The sequence below is a fragment of the Pan troglodytes genome, chromosome 17 (genome assembly GCF_028858775.2).
Source record: "Pan troglodytes isolate AG18354 chromosome 17, NHGRI_mPanTro3-v2.0_pri, whole genome shotgun sequence".
Classification (NCBI taxonomy): domain Eukaryota; kingdom Metazoa; phylum Chordata; class Mammalia; order Primates; family Hominidae; genus Pan; species Pan troglodytes.
Window position 1 is genome coordinate 56,935,697 of NC_072415.2, and position 18,968 is coordinate 56,954,664.

Below are 18,968 nucleotides of genomic sequence, written 5' to 3' on the forward strand. Positions count from 1 at the left end.
TCAGCCCCCTGAGTAGCTGGGATTACAGGCGCTCGCCAGCAAGCCCAACCGAGTTTCGTCTTTTTAGAAGAGACCGGATTTCCTCATGCTGGTCAGGCTGGTCTGCAACTCCGCACCTCAGGGGGTCCGCCGGCCTCCACCTCCCAAAGCGATGGGAATAGAGGCGTGAGTCACCGTGCCCGGACATGTCTGAGTTTCACAGGGTCGCTTGATTGGATTATGTCCCCTTCCCCGGAACGAATGCTTTTCTGTCTTCCTTAAGGGTAGTATCTCTGTGGCACCCTGTTCTGGCTCCTTACGTGTTCTTCAGGCTTGAAGGCCTCTTTTCACGTGCACCGGCATCCACTCAGGTGCCTGCTTCCAGAAGCTTCCCAGCACCCACTCTGCTGACAGCCAAGGGCACAGGACTTTGATCTCTTCTGCTGCCCTTGCTGGGTTTTGCCTTGTGGCTTAGGTCTTTCTATTTCTCTCTCTACCCCTCACTGTCAGTAACGCCTAAGAACCAAGTTTACTTAATGGTGTGTGTGTGTGTGTGCGCGTGCGTGTGCGTGCTTATGCGTGCGTGCTTATGCGTGCGTGCGTGTGTGTGCGTGTGTCTTTCTTTGTGTGTATGTGTGTGTGTCGTATCTGGCACACGGACCTGTCATTAGCAGCCCGCGTGAAGCCAACAAATGCCCTGAGTTAGAATGCAAACTTTCACCAAAGCTTGCAGGAGCTCGTAGGAGGTGAACTCAGGGTAGTTAACCCGGTCATCTCACGGTAATTAGAAACTCTGATTGGCAGGTTTAGACTTCCTGATGGAGAACCTAAAGAAGCTGATTAAGGTGTCGCCATTCTTTCACAGGGGTTCTGGGTGAAAAGATTGGGATTGATTCTTTGCGGTGCTTAGTAAAAGTAGTTTGACTTAAGGAACGTAACAGTTGTTAGCATTTATGTATGAAATCCAAGAGTTCCTCTCTTCAAATAAACAGCAGGTTTCTTTGAGATGTGCTCCGCTTGTGTCGCCCCGGCTGGAGTGCAGTGGAATGAGGAAGGGTCACTGCAGCCTCCGCTTGCCCAGCTCAGGCGATCCTGCCACCTCAGCCCTCTAAGAAGCTGGGACCACAGGGGCCGTGCCACCACGCCGGGCTCATTTTGGTATCTTTTGTGGAGACGGGGTTTCTCCGTTTGGCCCAGCCTGTTCTCCACCTCCTGGGCTGCAGCGATCTGCTTTCCTCGGCCTCCCAGAGGAGGATGGCTGACGATTACAGGATCACGCCCGGCCTTTTCTCTAAAAGAAAACACCAACAGCAAGAAATCATTTTGCGTAGTCGGAGTTATCAGTGTCAACTGATGGATTGAGAGTTTGTGTCTAAGAAGTCCTTCCTTATGTACTGGATGATTTCAAAAGAAAGGAAAAAAGACGAAAGGGAATCTCACAGCTTGTACCTGATTTGTGATTGCAACTAGGGCGTTATTTAAAAGACGAGATCAGTGAACCACCAAAGCGGAATTGATCCGAATGCGTTCATAAAATCTTCTGAATTCTGAGGTGTCCTCCAAGCAGGGAGGCAGTGGCTGGGTGTGGGAGGCAAAAATCGCAGGGCCAGCACTTGACACCTGCAGGATTGGGAGGCTGAACTTTGCACCAAGCCAAGGGTTCTGGTGTCCGTCGGAAGTTTCGTTCCCCAGCCCGCATTGACTTTGCATTGGCCCTCCTCCCCCCAGATTTTATGTGTAAGGCAAGTCCTGAGTTTATCGTCGGGAGAATCTTCCCTTGTAGTCTCGAATTGCCTTGGCCATCAGCGGGGCCACTTTCTTGGCAGCCTGTTTTCGGGTTTTGTCCGCGGGCGCCGCGTGCTGATTGCTGCTGCCGCCGCTAATGCTGCCGCCGTCGCCGTCCCCGAGGCCGGAGGGAGCCTGGCTGCTTCCTGCGGGCTTGGGGGCTGGCTCGATGTCTCCATTTCGGGGGTCAGCGGCTCCTGCAGACTCCTCTTGCCTCCTGGAAGCATCATAAGGCGTCTTGGCCACAGAGTTGAAACAGATCATCTTTGTCTGTCGGCCGCTGGGTTTGTTTTCACGTGCGGATCGGATTTTCGTGGTCACTACTCGCAGCCGCTGCTCTCGGGCGTCCCGAAGCCGCAGGTACAGCTCCCGCCAAGACTCGTGCTCCTGTGGCTTTTCTTCCTTGAAGTCCCGGAGACAATGAATCCTCCATAATTCATCTGTCTCTCGAGCGAGTGCGGGATTGTCTTTCTCTGTGCGGTAGAGCTGATCGGGCGTCCACCCTTCCAGAACGGGTTCAAGAACCGAGTAGGGGACCCCTTCCACGTCGCCGAGGGCGTCCGGATTGTTCCTAGGCACCCGGAGGCACTGCTGGCGCAGCGTCGGCACCTGGAGCTGGCAGGCAGGCCTGGAGCCCGAGTACACCGGCATCTTAGCGTTCACTCTGCGTCCAGGGAAAGCAGCTTCCTCCTGGAGCGTTGGCGCGGAGAGTGCTTCTGGGTTTGCCTGGGAGGTCATGGCCTCAAAAGCGGACAGCAGATCGTAGTTGGCCTGCATCCAGGCCTCTGAGGGGTCCCAGAGCTCTGAGAAGACATGGCTGGGCACCGTTTTCGGCCCGGCGGAATCGGCGCCGGCCGCCTGCAGCCTCTCTGACTGGCTTTCCTGGACAGGAGGCGATTTCTGAGCCGAAGCCCCTCGGGACGATTTGTGCCCCTTGCTGTGGCTCCCCACCGCTTCCCCCTGGGGTTGGCCCTGGCAGCCTTGACCCAGCAGAGGCCCACCCTGAGCGGCGTGAGCGTGGCCTCTCCCGGGTTGCTCCCCGGGCACAGCGGGCTCAGGGCCCTCGGGCATCGGGAGGGGAGCGGTGCGCGTTGGAGGGTCCCGATGGGGGCCGGAATCAGCTGGGGCCATTCTGGGGCGCTTTCTCTCGGCTCTGGGCTCGCGACTGGGAGACCTCGGGTGAGGTCTCTGTTGCCCCGGAGGTGTTGTGCGTGCTGTCCGTCTGTGCTCAGGGCTGTGAGATGGGCTCCTGGGGGCCGTCGCGTTTTCTGGGAAGCCCCAGGCCTTTCCCCGGTCCTGAAGAGCCTCCCCGAAGCGCTGTCGGGAAGCGCTCTCCTCAGGGTCCTGTGGGTCAGGCCCGGGGTTTCGGTCCACGAGCACCAGCTTCTTCCACCGGGCCGCCAAGTCTCTGGCAAAGTCGCCCACGTGCTGGTGCTTCCGCAGGCGCTTCACCGTCTTTCTGATTCCAGTCTCCGCCAGGATGTCTGCCGTCATGGGCAAGGCGGAGAGTTTCTGCAAATATTTCTCTAGCTTTTTCGGGTCCGTCTTAGTGGCCAGACGCACCTGCAGCTTCTCCACTGCGGGCAGCGTAGTGGACCCTGCCGCCATCTCGCCAGAGCTGTGCAGGCGTCGCTGTCCTCACGGTCGCGGCTCTGTCCGAGCTCGGGGCGGCGGCACAGGCAGTCTGGGGTGGCCGGTCCTCGCTGCCCGGTCGCCAGGCAGCGACCTCGGGATGTGGAGTCACAGCCTGGAGCGAGCTGGGTCCTCGGAGCAGCGGGCCACTTGGTCTGGAACGCCGGTCCTTGCAGACAGCTGAGCAGGCCCGCTTCTGTTCCTCGGGATGTGCAGCCGCAGCCTGGAGTGACCTGTGCGGTGCGCCGTCCAAGGCGGAGTGAAGCTCCGCTGCCAGAGCCCGGCCTTATATAGCCAGCCCCGGGCCCACCCAGGGCTCAAGACCTGACCCCCTGGGCCCCTGGGCTGCCCCGCCCCGATAGGAATTCATTCCTTCAGCCCAATGCAGCCAATCGGGACGGTCCACGCCTGGTGGACTGCTGTGCCCCGCAGGTTCATTAGGTTAATTGCAGCCTGGACACACCCCACTGAGTTCTACCGTTGGCCCTCCATGTTCCCAGCTTCCACATCTGTGGATTCCAAAAGACAGAGAGAGTATCTTCTTGGGAGTAAAAGCGAAAATAACAACACCGCAAGACAGAATCGTAGGAAGAGGAACCAACAGAGGATGACAGCTCTTTACCTGGGATTGACGTTGTGTGAGGGGACTTGGAAACATTGGTAGAAAAGTGGGATTAAGGGAGAAAGAGGAAAAAGGCGTATTTTACTCCTCAACCTCGGCTCCATGAACATCAAGACCCTTCTGGAAGCGGTGTCTTTTCCCCGCCGTCTAGCCCATCCCTAAAGCCCCCAGGGTCCTGGGAATTTAACTATTTCCATGCAATCTCTTTTCCATTGTTAACTGAAGAAAACTGGGTGCCCCTTACAGGTTTTCCAAGACAAGGAAACAAAGAGAAGTCAGCAGGCGCCAAATCAGGACTGTGAGGTGGACGCCTCACGGTTTCCCATGGCAAGTCTTGCCCAGCTGCCCTTGTTCGAAGAAAGGCATGATCAGGAACACTGTCGTGGTGGAGAAGAACTCTCTGGTGGGGACCTTCTTCGCTCCAGCTTTGGCTAACTTTCTGAAAACGCTCTGCTAGCGAGCAGATGTGATCAGGGTTTGGCCCTGCAGAAAGTCAACCAGCAGAATCCCTCTAGCATCCCCCCTCCCCCCCCGCAACGGTGGCCATGACCTCTGCTCTTGACTGCTCCTCTGCAGCTTCGACTGGAGCACTGCCACCTCTTGGTAGCCATGGCTTCGTGCTTGGTCTTCAGGATCCTGCCGGTAGAGCCAGGTTTCATCTCCTGTGACCAATCTTGGAAGAAATGCTTCAGGATCTTGCTCCCACCGGTTGTTTAAAATCTCCTCGGAAAGGCTTGCTCTGGCCTGCAGCTGATATTGGTGCCACGGTTTGGGCAGCCGAGTTCCACTCTCACCTGTCAGTCCAAATGAGGAAAACAGAACCATTTGAAGTGTCTATGGTGTCGGCTATTGTTTCTGCTGTCAGCGGCGATTTCGCTTAATGTTTACATTCTCACGTGACTTTCTCTCTCTCTCTCTCTCTCTCAGTGTGTGTGTGTGTGTGTGTGTGTGTGTGTGTGTGTGTGTTTCTTCCGCAGAAAGATAATCGTTATAGCCTGAGAATCGGGGAATGGGGATTCGGGTGTTAAGCCTTTTCTGAGAATTACCCTCCGTGTTGTGTAGAGAAATAAATAAATTTGCTGTGTTTCCAGACTTCCAGCTGCCTCACGAAGAGGATCGTAGTGCAATACTGGCGATGCTTCCAGAGCTCCCTGAATGAGGTTTATCTTGTAAACAGGTGGGAAGAGAATTGAGCTGTCCTGGGTCAGTGTAGTAATGTTACAGCAGGATCCTTAGGTTGATGCTGAATTCTATCTGGGGTAGATTTATATTTTGTGCGGGGGTTGTTTCCTTTCTGTGTTTTCGAGCGGGATTGTCGCTGTGGGAGCAGGGATCTGCTAAGGTTTGTCTCGTTCTCCAGTAATGAATGAGTTTAATGGGTGCAGCCGCTGTTTTCAGTAGCATGCCAGTGGGGGCATCGATGAGCTATGAGGGGCTAGAGCTTGCTCGGATTGTTTCCTTGTGTTTGTGTTTTGAGTTGCGTTTGCTTGTATCATGTTTGTTTTGCATTTTGGCAGGGGAAACGTTTTCCAGGAAGAAAGGTTGTTGCCAGTGGATTTGGTTCCGAGGGGCTGGGGTTTCTGGCTGGGAGTGGGGAGGGGCTGCACCGTGATCGGTGGCTACTCCACCTCCAGTAAGAGCGTGTGGCTTCTCTGCCTTGGGGAGGATATTCTGCTCTCTTGTGAGTTTTGCAAGCCACCCGAGATTCTCTCTTGAATTGCTGTCAAGAAATAGAGACCGGCGTTGTCTCTGGCCCTTGCTGGGGAAGCTTTTCTGAGGTTTTGTGTTTTTAATTTGAGACGGAGTTTGGCTTTTGATGTCCAGGCTGGAGTGCAATGGTGGGATCTGGGCTCACTGCAAACTCGGCCTCCCGGGTTCAAGCGATTCTCCTGTCTCAGCCCCCTGAGTAGCTGGGATTACAGGCGCTCGCCAGCAAGCCCAACCGAGTTTCGTCTTTTTAGAAGAGACCGGATTTCCTCATGCTGGTCAGGCTGGTCTGCAACTCCACACCTCAGGGGGTCCGCCGGCCTCCACCTCCAGGCGTGAGTCACCGTGCCCGGACATGTCTGAGTTTCACAGGGTCGCTTGATTGGATTATGTCCCCTTCCCCGGAACGAATGCTTTTCTGTCTTCCTTAAGGGTAGTATCTCTGTGGCACCCTGTTCTGGCTCCTTACGTGTTCTTCAGGCTTGAAGGCCTCTTTTCACGTGCACCGGCATCCACTCAGGTGCCTGCTTCCAGAAGCTTCCCAGCACCCACTCTGCTGACAGCCAAGGGCACAGGACTTTGATCTCTTCTGCTGCCCTTGCTGGGTTTTGCCTTGCGGCTTAGGTCTTTCTATTTCTCTCTCTACCCCTCACTGTCAGTAACGCCTAAGAACCAAGTTTACTTAATGGTGTGTGTGTGTGTGTGCGCGTGCGTGTGCGTGCTTATGCGTGCGTGCTTATGCGTGCGTGCGTGTGTGTGCGTGTGTCTTTCTTTGTGTGTATGTGTGTGTGTCGTATCTGGCACACGGACCTGTCATTAGCAGCCCGCGTGAAGCCAACAAATGCCCTGAGTTAGAATGCAAACTTTCACCAAAGCTTGCAGGAGCTCGTAGGAGGTGAACTCAGGGTAGTTAACCCGGTCATCTCACGGTAATTAGAAACTCTGATTGGCAGGTTTAGACTTCCTGATGGAGAACCTAAAGAAGCTGATTAAGGTGTCGCCATTCTTTCACAGGGGTTCTGGGTGAAAAGATTGGGATTGATTCTTTGCGGTGCTTAGTAAAAGTAGTTTGACTTAAGGAACGTAACAGTTGTTAGCATTTATGTATGAAATCCAAGAGTTCCTCTCTTCAAATAAACAGCAGGTTTCTTTGAGATGTGCTCCGCTTGTGTCGCCCCGGCTGGAGTGCAGTGGAATGAGGAAGGGTCACTGCAGCCTCCGCTTGCCCAGCTCAGGCGATCCTGCCACCTCAGCCCTCTAAGAAGCTGGGACCACAGGGGCCGTGCCACCACGCCGGGCTCATTTTGGTATCTTTTGTGGAGACGGGGTTTCTCCGTTTGGCCCAGCCTGTTCTCCACCTCCTGGGCTGCAGCGATCTGCTTTCCTCGGCCTCCCAGAGGAGGATGGCTGACGATTACAGGATCATGCCCGGCCTTTTCTCTAAAAGAAAACACCAACAGCAAGAAATCATTTTGCGTAGTCGGAGTTATCAGTGTCAACTGATGGATTGAGAGTTTGTGTCTAAGAAGTCCTTCCTTATGTACTGGATGATTTCAAAAGAAAGGAAAAAAGACGAAAGGGAATCTCACAGCTTGTACCTGATTTGTGATTGCAACTAGGGCGTTATTTAAAAGACGATCAGTGAACCACCAAAGCGGAATTGATCCGAATGCGTTCATAAAATCTTCTGAATTCTGAGGTGTCCTCCAAGCAGGGAGGCAGTGGCTGGGTGTGGGAGGCAAAAATCGCAGGGCCAGCACTTGACACCTGCAGGATTGGGAGGCTGAACTTTGCACCAAGCCAAGGGTTCTGGTGTCCGTCGGAAGTTTCGTTCCCCAGCCCGCATTGACTTTGCATTGGCCCTCCTCCCCCCAGATTTTATGTGTAAGGCAAGTCCTGAGTTTATCGTCGGGAGAATCTTCCCTTGTAGTCTCGAATTGCCTTGGCCATCAGCGGGGCCACTTTCTTGGCAGCCTGTTTTCGGGTTTTGTCCGCGGGCGCCGCGTGCTGATTGCTGCTGCCGCCGCTAATGCTGCCGCCGTCGCCGTCCCCGAGGCCGGAGGGAGCCTGGCTGCTTCCTGCGGGCTTGGGGGCTGGCTCGATGTCTCCATTTCGGGGGTCAGCGGCTCCTGCAGACTCCTCTTGCCTCCTGGAAGCATCATAAGGCGTCTTGGCCACAGAGTTGAAACAGATCATCTTTGTCTGTCGGCCGCTGGGTTTGTTTTCACGTGCGGATCGGATTTTCGTGGTCACTACTCGCAGCCGCTGCTCTCGGGCGTCCCGAAGCCGCAGGTACAGCTCCCGCCAAGACTCGTGCTCCTGTGGCTTTTCTTCCTTGAAGTCCCGGAGACAATGAATCCTCCATAATTCATCTGTCTCTCGAGCGAGTGCGGGATTGTCTTTCTCTGTGCGGTAGAGCTGATCGGGCGTCCACCCTTCCAGAACGGGTTCAAGAACCGAGTAGGGGACCCCTTCCACGTCGCCGAGGGCGTCCGGATTGTTCCTAGGCACCCGGAGGCACTGCTGGCGCAGCGTCGGCACCTGGAGCTGGCAGGCAGGCCTGGAGCCCGAGTACACCGGCATCTTAGCGTTCACTCTGCGTCCAGGGAAAGCAGCTTCCTCCTGGAGCGTTGGCGCGGAGAGTGCTTCTGGGTTTGCCTGGGAGGTCATGGCCTCAAAAGCGGACAGCAGATCGTAGTTGGCCTGCATCCAGGCCTCTGAGGGGTCCCAGAGCTCTGAGAAGACATGGCTGGGCACCGTTTTCGGCCCGGCGGAATCGGCGCCGGCCGCCTGCAGCCTCTCTGACTGGCTTTCCTGGACAGGAGGCGATTTCTGAGCCGAAGCCCCTCGGGACGATTTGTGCCCCTTGCTGTGGCTCCCCACCGCTTCCCCCTGGGGTTGGCCCTGGCAGCCTTGACCCAGCAGAGGCCCACCCTGAGCGGCGTGAGCGTGGCCTCTCCCGGGTTGCTCCCCGGGCACAGCGGGCTCAGGGCCCTCGGGCATCGGGAGGGGAGCGGTGCGCGTTGGAGGGTCCCGATGGGGGCCGGAATCAGCTGGGGCCATTCTGGGGCGCTTTCTCTCGGCTCTGGGCTCGCGACTGGGAGACCTCGGGTGAGGTCTCTGTTGCCCCGGAGGTGTTGTGCGTGCTGTCCGTCTGTGCTCAGGGCTGTGAGATGGGCTCCTGGGGGCCGTCGCGTTTTCTGGGAAGCCCCAGGCCTTTCCCCGGTCCTGAAGAGCCTCCCCGAAGCGCTGTCGGGAAGCGCTCTCCTCAGGGTCCTGTGGGTCAGGCCCGGGGTTTCGGTCCACGAGCACCAGCTTCTTCCACCGGGCCGCCAAGTCTCTGGCAAAGTCGCCCACGTGCTGGTGCTTCCGCAGGCGCTTCACCGTCTTTCTGATTCCAGTCTCCGCCAGGATGTCTGCCGTCATGGGCAAGGCGGAGAGTTTCTGCAAATATTTCTCTAGCTTTTTCGGGTCCGTCTTAGTGGCCAGACGCACCTGCAGCTTCTCCACTGCGGGCAGCGTAGTGGACCCTGCCGCCATCTCGCCAGAGCTGTGCAGGCGTCGCTGTCCTCACGGTCGCGGCTCTGTCCGAGCTCGGGGCGGCGGCACAGGCAGTCTGGGGTGGCCGGTCCTCGCTGCCCGGTCGCCAGGCAGCGACCTCGGGATGTGGAGTCACAGCCTGGAGCGAGCTGGGTCCTCGGAGCAGCGGGCCACTTGGTCTGGAACGCCGGTCCTTGCAGACAGCTGAGCAGGCCCGCTTCTGTTCCTCGGGATGTGCAGCCGCAGCCTGGAGTGACCTGTGCGGTGCGCCGTCCAAGGCGGAGTGAAGCTCCGCTGCCAGAGCCCGGCCTTATATAGCCAGCCCCGGGCCCACCCAGGGCTCAAGACCTGACCCCCTGGGCCCCTGGGCTGCCCCGCCCCGATAGGAATTCATTCCTTCAGCCCAATGCAGCCAATCGGGACGGTCCACGCCTGGTGGACTGCTGTGCCCCGCAGGTTCATTAGGTTAATTGCAGCCTGGACACACCCCACTGAGTTCTACCGTTGGCCCTCCATGTTCCCAGCTTCCACATCTGTGGATTCCAAAAGACAGAGAGAGTATCTTCTTGGGAGTAAAAGCGAAAATAACAACACCGCAAGACAGAATCGTAGGAAGAGGAACCAACAGAGGATGACAGCTCTTTACCTGGGATTGACGTTGTGTGAGGGGACTTGGAAACATTGGTAGAAAAGTGGGATTAAGGGAGAAAGAGGAAAAAGGCGTATTTTACTCCTCAACCTCGGCTCCATGAACATCAAGACCCTTCTGGAAGCGGTGTCTTTTCCCCGCCGTCTAGCCCATCCCTAAAGCCCCCAGGGTCCTGGGAATTTAACTATTTCCATGCAATCTCTTTTCCATTGTTAACTGAAGAAAACTGGGTGCCCCTTACAGGTTTTCCAAGACAAGGAAACAAAGAGAAGTCAGCAGGCGCCAAATCAGGACTGTGAGGTGGACGCCTCACGGTTTCCCATGGCAAGTCTTGCCCAGCTGCCCTTGTTCGAAGAAAGGCATGATCAGGAACACTGTCGTGGTGGAGAAGAACTCTCTGGTGGGGACCTTCTTCGCTCCAGCTTTGGCTAACTTTCTGAAAACGCTCTGCTAGCGAGCAGATGTGATCAGGGTTTGGCCCTGCAGAAAGTCAACCAGCAGAATCCCTCTAGCATCCCCCCTCCCCCCCCCGCAACGGTGGCCATGACCTCTGCTCTTGACTGCTCCTCTGCAGCTTCGACTGGAGCACTGCCACCTCTTGGTAGCCATGGCTTCGTGCTTGGTCTTCAGGATCCTGCCGGTAGAGCCAGGTTTCATCTCCTGTGACCAATCTTGGAAGAAATGCTTCAGGATCTTGCTCCCACCGGTTGTTTAAAATCTCCTCGGAAAGGCTTGCTCTGGCCTGCAGCTGATATTGGTGCCACGGTTTGGGCAGCCGAGTTCCACTCTCACCTGTCAGTCCAAATGAGGAAAACAGAACCATTTGAAGTGTCTATGGTGTCGGCTATTGTTTCTGCTGTCAGCGGCGATTTCGCTTAATGTTTACATTCTCACGTGACTTTCTCTCTCTCTCTCTCTCTCTCAGTGTGTGTGTGTGTGTGTGTCTGTGTGTGTGTGTGTGTGTTTCTTCCGCAGAAAGATAATCGTTATAGCCTGAGAATCGGGGAATGGGGATTCGGGTGTTAAGCCTTTTCTGAGAATTACCCTCCGTGTTGTGTAGAGAAATAAATAAATTTGCTGTGTTTCCAGACTTCCAGCTGCCTCACGAAGAGGATCGTAGTGCAATACTGGCGATGCTTCCAGAGCTCCCTGAATGAGGTTTATCTTGTAAACAGGTGGGAAGAGAATTGAGCTGTCCTGGGTCAGTGTAGTAATGTTACAGCAGGATCCTTAGGTTGATGCTGAATTCTATCTGGGGTAGATTTATATTTTGTGCGGGGGTTGTTTCCTTTCTGTGTTTTCGAGCGGGATTGTCGCTGTGGGAGCAGGGATCTGCTAAGGTTTGTCTCGTTCTCCAGTAATGAATGAGTTTAATGGGTGCAGCCGCTGTTTTCAGTAGCATGCCAGTGGGGGCATCGATGAGCTATGAGGGGCTAGAGCTTGCTCGGATTGTTTCCTTGTGTTTGTGTTTTGAGTTGCGTTTGCTTGTATCATGTTTGTTTTGCATTTTGGCAGGGGAAACGTTTTCCAGGAAGAAAGGTTGTTGCCAGTGGATTTGGTTCCGAGGGGCTGGGGTTTCTGGCTGGGAGTGGGGAGGGGCTGCACCGTGATCGGTGGCTACTCCACCTCCAGTAAGAGCGTGTGGCTTCTCTGCCTTGGGGAGGATATTCTGCTCTCTTGTGAGTTTTGCAAGCCACCCGAGATTCTCTCTTGAATTGCTGTCAAGAAATAGAGACCGGCGTTGTCTCTGGCCCTTGCTGGGGAAGCTTTTCTGAGGTTTTGTGTTTTTAATTTGAGACGGAGTTTGGCTTTTGATGTCCAGGCTGGAGTGCAATGGTGGGATCTGGGCTCACTGCAAACTCGGCCTCCCGGGTTCAAGCGATTCTCCTGTCTCAGCCCCCTGAGTAGCTGGGATTACAGGCGCTCGCCAGCAAGCCCAACCGAGTTTCGTCTTTTTAGAAGAGACCGGATTTCCTCATGCTGGTCAGGCTGGTCTGCAACTCCGCACCTCAGGGGGTCCGCCGGCCTCCACCTCCCAAAGCGATGGGAATAGAGGCGTGAGTCACCGTGCCCGGACATGTCTGAGTTTCACAGGGTCGCTTGATTGGATTATGTCCCCTTCCCCGGAACGAATGCTTTTCTGTCTTCCTTAAGGGTAGTATCTCTGTGGCACCCTGTTCTGGCTCCTTACGTGTTCTTCAGGCTTGAAGGCCTCTTTTCACGTGCACCGGCATCCACTCAGGTGCCTGCTTCCAGAAGCTTCCCAGCACCCACTCTGCTGACAGCCAAGGGCACAGGACTTTGATCTCTTCTGCTGCCCTTGCTGGGTTTTGCCTTGTGGCTTAGGTCTTTCTATTTCTCTCTCTACCCCTCACTGTCGGTAACGCCTAAGAACCAAGTTTACTTAATGGTGTGTGTGTGTGTGTGTGCGCGTGCGTGTGCGTGCTTATGCGTGCGTGCGTGTGTGTGCGTGTGTCTTTCTTTGTGTGTATGTGTGTGTGTCGTATCTGGCACACGGACCTGTCATTAGCAGCCCGCGTGAAGCCAACAAATGCCCTGAGTTAGAATGCAAACTTTCACCAAAGCTTGCAGGAGCTCGTAGGAGGTGAACTCAGGGTAGTTAACCCGGTCATCTCACGGTAATTAGAAACTCTGATTGGCAGGTTTAGACTTCCTGATGGAGAACCTAAAGAAGCTGATTAAGGTGTCGCCATTCTTTCACAGGGGTTCTGGGTGAAAAGATTGGGATTGATTCTTTGCGGTGCTTAGTAAAAGTAGTTTGACTTAAGGAACGTAACAGTTGTTAGCATTTATGTATGAAATCCAAGAGTTCCTCTCTTCAAATAAACAGCAGGTTTCTTTGAGATGTGCTCCGCTTGTGTCGCCCCGGCTGGAGTGCAGTGGAATGAGGAAGGGTCACTGCAGCCTCCGCTTGCCCAGCTCAGGCGATCCTGCCACCTCAGCCCTCTAAGAAGCTGGGACCACAGGGGCCGTGCCACCACGCCGGGCTCATTTTGGTATCTTTTGTGGAGACGGGGTTTCTCCGTTTGGCCCAGCCTGTTCTCCACCTCCTGGGCTGCAGCGATCTGCTTTCCTCGGCCTCCCAGAGGAGGATGGCTGACGATTACAGGATCACGCCCGGCCTTTTCTCTAAAAGAAAACACCAACAGCAAGAAATCATTTTGCGTAGTCGGAGTTATCAGTGTCAACTGATGGATTGAGAGTTTGTGTCTAAGAAGTCCTTCCTTATGTACTGGATGATTTCAAAAGAAAGGAAAAAAGACGAAAGGGAATCTCACAGCTTGTACCTGATTTGTGATTGCAACTAGGGCGTTATTTAAAAGACGAGATCAGTGAACCACCAAAGCGGAATTGATCCGAATGCGTTCATAAAATCTTCTGAATTCTGAGGTGTCCTCCAAGCAGGGAGGCAGTGGCTGGGTGTGGGAGGCAAAAATCGCAGGGCCAGCACTTGACACCTGCAGGATTGGGAGGCTGAACTTTGCACCAAGCCAAGGGTTCTGGTGTCCGTCGGAAGTTTCGTTCCCCAGCCCGCATTGACTTTGCATTGGCCCTCCTCCCCCCAGATTTTATGTGTAAGGCAAGTCCTGAGTTTATCGTCGGGAGAATCTTCCCTTGTAGTCTCGAATTGCCTTGGCCATCAGCGGGGCCACTTTCTTGGCAGCCTGTTTTCGGGTTTTGTCCGCGGGCGCCGCGTGCTGATTGCTGCTGCCGCCGCTAATGCTGCCGCCGTCGCCGTCCCCGAGGCCGGAGGGAGCCTGGCTGCTTCCTGCGGGCTTGGGGGCTGGCTCGATGTCTCCATTTCGGGGGTCAGCGGCTCCTGCAGACTCCTCTTGCCTCCTGGAAGCATCATAAGGCGTCTTGGCCACAGAGTTGAAACAGATCATCTTTGTCTGTCGGCCGCTGGGTTTGTTTTCACGTGCGGATCGGATTTTCGTGGTCACTACTCGCAGCCGCTGCTCTCGGGCGTCCCGAAGCCGCAGGTACAGCTCCCGCCAAGACTCGTGCTCCTGTGGCTTTTCTTCCTTGAAGTCCCGGAGACAATGAATCCTCCATAATTCATCTGTCTCTCGAGCGAGTGCGGGATTGTCTTTCTCTGTGCGGTAGAGCTGATCGGGCGTCCACCCTTCCAGAACGGGTTCAAGAACCGAGTAGGGGACCCCTTCCACGTCGCCGAGGGCGTCCGGATTGTTCCTAGGCACCCGGAGGCACTGCTGGCGCAGCGTCGGCACCTGGAGCTGGCAGGCAGGCCTGGAGCCCGAGTACACCGGCATCTTAGCGTTCACTCTGCGTCCAGGGAAAGCAGCTTCCTCCTGGAGCGTTGGCGCGGAGAGTGCTTCTGGGTTTGCCTGGGAGGTCATGGCCTCAAAAGCGGACAGCAGATCGTAGTTGGCCTGCATCCAGGCCTCTGAGGGGTCCCAGAGCTCTGAGAAGACATGGCTGGGCACCGTTTTCGGCCCGGCGGAATCGGCGCCGGCCGCCTGCAGCCTCTCTGACTGGCTTTCCTGGACAGGAGGCGATTTCTGAGCCGAAGCCCCTCGGGACGATTTGTGCCCCTTGCTGTGGCTCCCCACCGCTTCCCCCTGGGGTTGGCCCTGGCAGCCTTGACCCAGCAGAGGCCCACCCTGAGCGGCGTGAGCGTGGCCTCTCCCGGGTTGCTCCCCGGGCACAGCGGGCTCAGGGCCCTCGGGCATCGGGAGGGGAGCGGTGCGCGTTGGAGGGTCCCGATGGGGGCCGGAATCAGCTGGGGCCATTCTGGGGCGCTTTCTCTCGGCTCTGGGCTCGCGACTGGGAGACCTCGGGTGAGGTCTCTGTTGCCCCGGAGGTGTTGTGCGTGCTGTCCGTCTGTGCTCAGGGCTGTGAGATGGGCTCCTGGGGGCCGTCGCGTTTTCTGGGAAGCCCCAGGCCTTTCCCCGGTCCTGAAGAGCCTCCCCGAAGCGCTGTCGGGAAGCGCTCTCCTCAGGGTCCTGTGGGTCAGGCCCGGGGTTTCGGTCCACGAGCACCAGCTTCTTCCACCGGGCCGCCAAGTCTCTGGCAAAGTCGCCCACGTGCTGGTGCTTCCGCAGGCGCTTCACCGTCTTTCTGATTCCAGTCTCCGCCAGGATGTCTGCCGTCATGGGCAAGGCGGAGAGTTTCTGCAAATATTTCTCTAGCTTTTTCGGGTCCGTCTTAGTGGCCAGACGCACCTGCAGCTTCTCCACTGCGGGCAGCGTAGTGGACCCTGCCGCCATCTCGCCAGAGCTGTGCAGGCGTCGCTGTCCTCACGGTCGCGGCTCTGTCCGAGCTCGGGGCGGCGGCACAGGCAGTCTGGGGTGGCCGGTCCTCGCTGCCCGGTCGCCAGGCAGCGACCTCGGGATGTGGAGTCACAGCCTGGAGCGAGCTGGGTCCTCGGAGCAGCGGGCCACTTGGTCTGGAACGCCGGTCCTTGCAGACAGCTGAGCAGGCCCGCTTCTGTTCCTCGGGATGTGCAGCCGCAGCCTGGAGTGACCTGTGCGGTGCGCCGTCCAAGGCGGAGTGAAGCTCCGCTGCCAGAGCCCGGCCTTATATAGCCAGCCCCGGGCCCACCCAGGGCTCAAGACCTGACCCCCTGGGCCCCTGGGCTGCCCCGCCCCGATAGGAATTCATTCCTTCAGCCCAATGCAGCCAATCGGGACGGTCCACGCCTGGTGGACTGCTGTGCCCCGCAGGTTCATTAGGTTAATTGCAGCCTGGACACACCCCACTGAGTTCTACCGTTGGCCCTCCATGTTCCCAGCTTCCACATCTGTGGATTCCAAAAGACAGAGAGAGTATCTTCTTGGGAGTAAAAGCGAAAATAACAACACCGCAAGACAGAATCGTAGGAAGAGGAACCAACAGAGGATGACAGCTCTTTACCTGGGATTGACGTTGTGTGAGGGGACTTGGAAACATTGGTAGAAAAGTGGGATTAAGGGAGAAAGAGGAAAAAGGCGTATTTTACTCCTCAACCTCGGCTCCATGAACATCAAGACCCTTCTGGAAGCGGTGTCTTTTCCCCGCCGTCTAGCCCATCCCTAAAGCCCCCAGGGTCCTGGGAATTTAACTATTTCCATGCAATCTCTTTTCCATTGTTAACTGAAGAAAACTGGGTGCCCCTTACAGGTTTTCCAAGACAAGGAAACAAAGAGAAGTCAGCAGGCGCCAAATCAGGACTGTGAGGTGGACGCCTCACGGTTTCCCATGGCAAGTCTTGCCCAGCTGCCCTTGTTCGAAGAAAGGCATGATCAGGAACACTGTCGTGGTGGAGAAGAACTCTCTGGTGGGGACCTTCTTCGCTCCAGCTTTGGCTAACTTTCTGAAAACGCTCTGCTAGCGAGCAGATGTGATCAGGGTTTGGCCCTGCAGAAAGTCAACCAGCAGAATCCCTCTAGCATCCCCCCTCCCCCCCCCCGCAACGGTGGCCATGACCTCTGCTCTTGACTGCTCCTCTGCAGCTTCGACTGGAGCACTGCCACCTCTTGGTAGCCATGGCTTCGTGCTTGGTCTTCAGGATCCTGCCGGTAGAGCCAGGTTTCATCTCCTGTGACCAATCTTGGAAGAAATGCTTCAGGATCTTGCTCCCACCGGTTGTTTAAAATCTCCTCGGAAAGGCTTGCTCTGGCCTGCAGCTGATATTGGTGCCACGGTTTGGGCAGCCGAGTTCCACTCTCACCTGTCAGTCCAAATGAGGAAAACAGAACCATTTGAAGTGTCTATGGTGTCGGCTATTGTTTCTGCTGTCAGCGGCGATTTCGCTTAATGTTTACATTCTCACGTGACTTTCTCTCTCTCTCTCTCTCTCTCTCTCAGTGTGTGTGTGTGTGTGTGTGTGTGTGTGTGTGTGTGTGTGTGTTTCTTCCGCAGAAAGATAATCGTTATAGCCTGAGAATCGGGGAATGGGGATTCGGGTGTTAAGCCTTTTCTGAGAATTACCCTCCGTGTTGTGTAGAGAAATAAATAAATTTGCTGTGTTTCCAGACTTCCAGCTGCCTCACGAAGAGGATCGTAGTGCAATACTGGCGATGCTTCCAGAGCTCCCTGAATGAGGTTTATCTTGTAAACAGGTGGGAAGAGAATTGAGCTGTCCTGGGTCAGTGTAGTAATGTTACAGCAGGATCCTTAGGTTGATGCTGAATTCTATCTGGGGTAGATTTATATTTTGTGCGGGGGTTGTTTCCTTTCTGTGTTTTCGAGCGGGATTGTCGCTGTGGGAGCAGGGATCTGCTAAGGTTTGTCTCGTTCTCCAGTAATGAATGAGTTTAATGGGTGCAGCCGCTGTTTTCAGTAGCATGCCAGTGGGGGCATCGATGAGCTATGAGGGGCTAGAGCTTGCTCGGATTGTTTCCTTGTGTTTGTGTTTTGAGTTGCGTTTGCTTGTATCATGTTTGTTTTGCATTTTGGCAGGGGAAACGTTTTCCAGGAAGAAAGGTTGTTGCCAGTGGATTTGGTTCCGAGGGGCTGGGGTTTCTGGCTGGGAGTGGGGAGGGGCTGCACCGTGATCGGTGGCTACTCCACCTCCAGTAAGAGCGTGTGGCTTCTCTGCCTTGGGGAGGATATTCTGCTCTCTTGTGAGTTTTGCAAGCCACCCGAGATTCTCTCTTGAATTGCTGTCAAGAAATAGAGACCGGCGTTGTCTCTGGCCCTTGCTGGGGAAGCTTTTCTGAGGTTTTGTGTTTTTAATTTGAGACGGAGTTTGGCTTTTGATGTCCAGGCTGGAGTGCAATGGTGGGATCTGGGCTCACTGCAAACTCGGCCTCCCGGGTTCAAGCGATTCTCCTGTCTCAGCCCCCTGAGTAGCTGGGATTACAGGCGCTCGCCAGCAAGCCCAACCGAGTTTCGTCTTTTTAGAAGAGACCGGATTTCCTCATGCTGGTCAGGCTGGTCTGCAACTCCACACCTCAGGGGGTCCGCCGGCCTCCACCTCCAGGCGTGAGTCACCGTGCCCGGACATGTCTGAGTTTCACAGGGTCGCTTGATTGGATTATGTCCCCTTCCCCGGAACGAATGCTTTTCTGTCTTCCTTAAGGGTAGTATCTCTGTGGCACCCTGTTCTGGCTCCTTACGTGTTCTTCAGGCTTGAAGGCCTCTTTCCACGTGCACCGGCATCCACTCAGGTGCCTGCTTCCAGAAGCTTCCCAGCACCCACTCTGCTGACAGCCAAGGGCACAGGACTTTGATCTCTTCTGCTGCCCTTGCTGGGTTTTGCCTTGCGGCTTAGGTCTTTCTATTTCTCTCTCTACCCCTCACTGTCAGTAACGCCTAAGAACCAAGTTTACTTAATGGTGTGTGTGTGTGTGTGCGCGTGCGTGTGCGTGCTTATGCGTGCGTGCTTATGCGTGCGTGCGTGTGTGTGCGTGTGTCTTTCTTTGTGTGTATGTGTGTGTGTCGTATCTGGCACACGGACCTGTCATTAGCAGCCCGCGTGAAGCCAACAAATGCCCTGAGTTAGAATGCAAACTTTCACCAAAGCTTGCAGGAGCTCGTAGGAGGTGAACTCAGGGTAGTTAACCCGGTCATCTCACGGTAATTAGAAACTCTGATTGGCAGGTTTAGACTTCCTGATGGAGAACCTAAAGAAGCTGATTAAGGTGTCGCCATTCTTTCACAGGGGTTCTGGGTGAAAAGATTGGGATTGATTCTTTGCGGTGCTTAGTAAAAGTAGTTTGACTTAAGGAACGTAACAGTTGTTAGCATTTATGTATGAAATCCAAGAGTTCCTCTCTTCAAATAAACAGCAGGTTTCTTTGAGATGTGCTCCGCTTGTGTCGCCCCGGCTGGAGTGCAGTGGAATGAGGAAGGGTCACTGCAGCCTCCGCTTGCCCAGCTCAGGCGATCCTGCCACCTCAGCCCTCTAAGAAGCTGGGACCACAGGGGCCGTGCCACCACGCCGGGCTCATTTTGGTATCTTTTGTGGAGACGGGGTTTCTCCGTTTGGCCCAGCCTGTTCTCCACCTCCTGGGCTGCAGCGATCTGCTTTCCTCGGCCTCCCAGAGGAGGATGGCTGACGATTACAGGATCACGCCCGGCCTTTTC

The 18,968-nt window shown here is 55.5% G+C and overlaps 4 protein-coding genes across 12 annotated transcripts in view; 1 reads left to right on the forward strand and 3 right to left on the reverse strand.

Moving 5' to 3' along the window:
- Positions 1 to 18,968, forward strand: part of KATNAL2 (katanin catalytic subunit A1 like 2) — a 409,798-nt gene that overhangs the window by 167,863 nt on the left and 222,967 nt on the right. The gene's annotated exons all lie outside the window — the stretch shown is intronic.
- On the reverse strand, positions 1,735 to 3,372 carry LOC134808603 (elongin-A3). Its single transcript, XM_063795634.1, has one exon. The coding sequence runs from the start codon at positions 3,370 to 3,372 to the stop codon at positions 1,735 to 1,737; it is 1,638 nt and encodes a 545-aa protein (XP_063651704.1).
- Positions 7,628 to 9,265, reverse strand: LOC129137896 (elongin-A3). The gene has a single exon (XM_054672198.2). It carries the CDS (start codon positions 9,263 to 9,265, stop codon positions 7,628 to 7,630), a length of 1,638 nt encoding a protein of 545 aa, XP_054528173.1.
- On the reverse strand, positions 13,529 to 15,166 carry LOC134808604 (elongin-A3). Its single transcript, XM_063795635.1, has one exon. The coding sequence runs from the start codon at positions 15,164 to 15,166 to the stop codon at positions 13,529 to 13,531; it is 1,638 nt and encodes a 545-aa protein (XP_063651705.1).

Bases quoted from the DNA above. Each gene is read 5' to 3' on its own strand.
- LOC129137896 (XM_054672198.2), bottom strand. From the start codon at position 9,265: ATGGCGGCAGGGTCCACTACGCTGCCCGCAGTGGAGAAGCTGCAGGTG.
- LOC134808604 (XM_063795635.1), bottom strand. From the start codon at position 15,166: ATGGCGGCAGGGTCCACTACGCTGCCCGCAGTGGAGAAGCTGCAGGTG.
- LOC134808603 (XM_063795634.1), bottom strand. From the start codon at position 3,372: ATGGCGGCAGGGTCCACTACGCTGCCCGCAGTGGAGAAGCTGCAGGTG.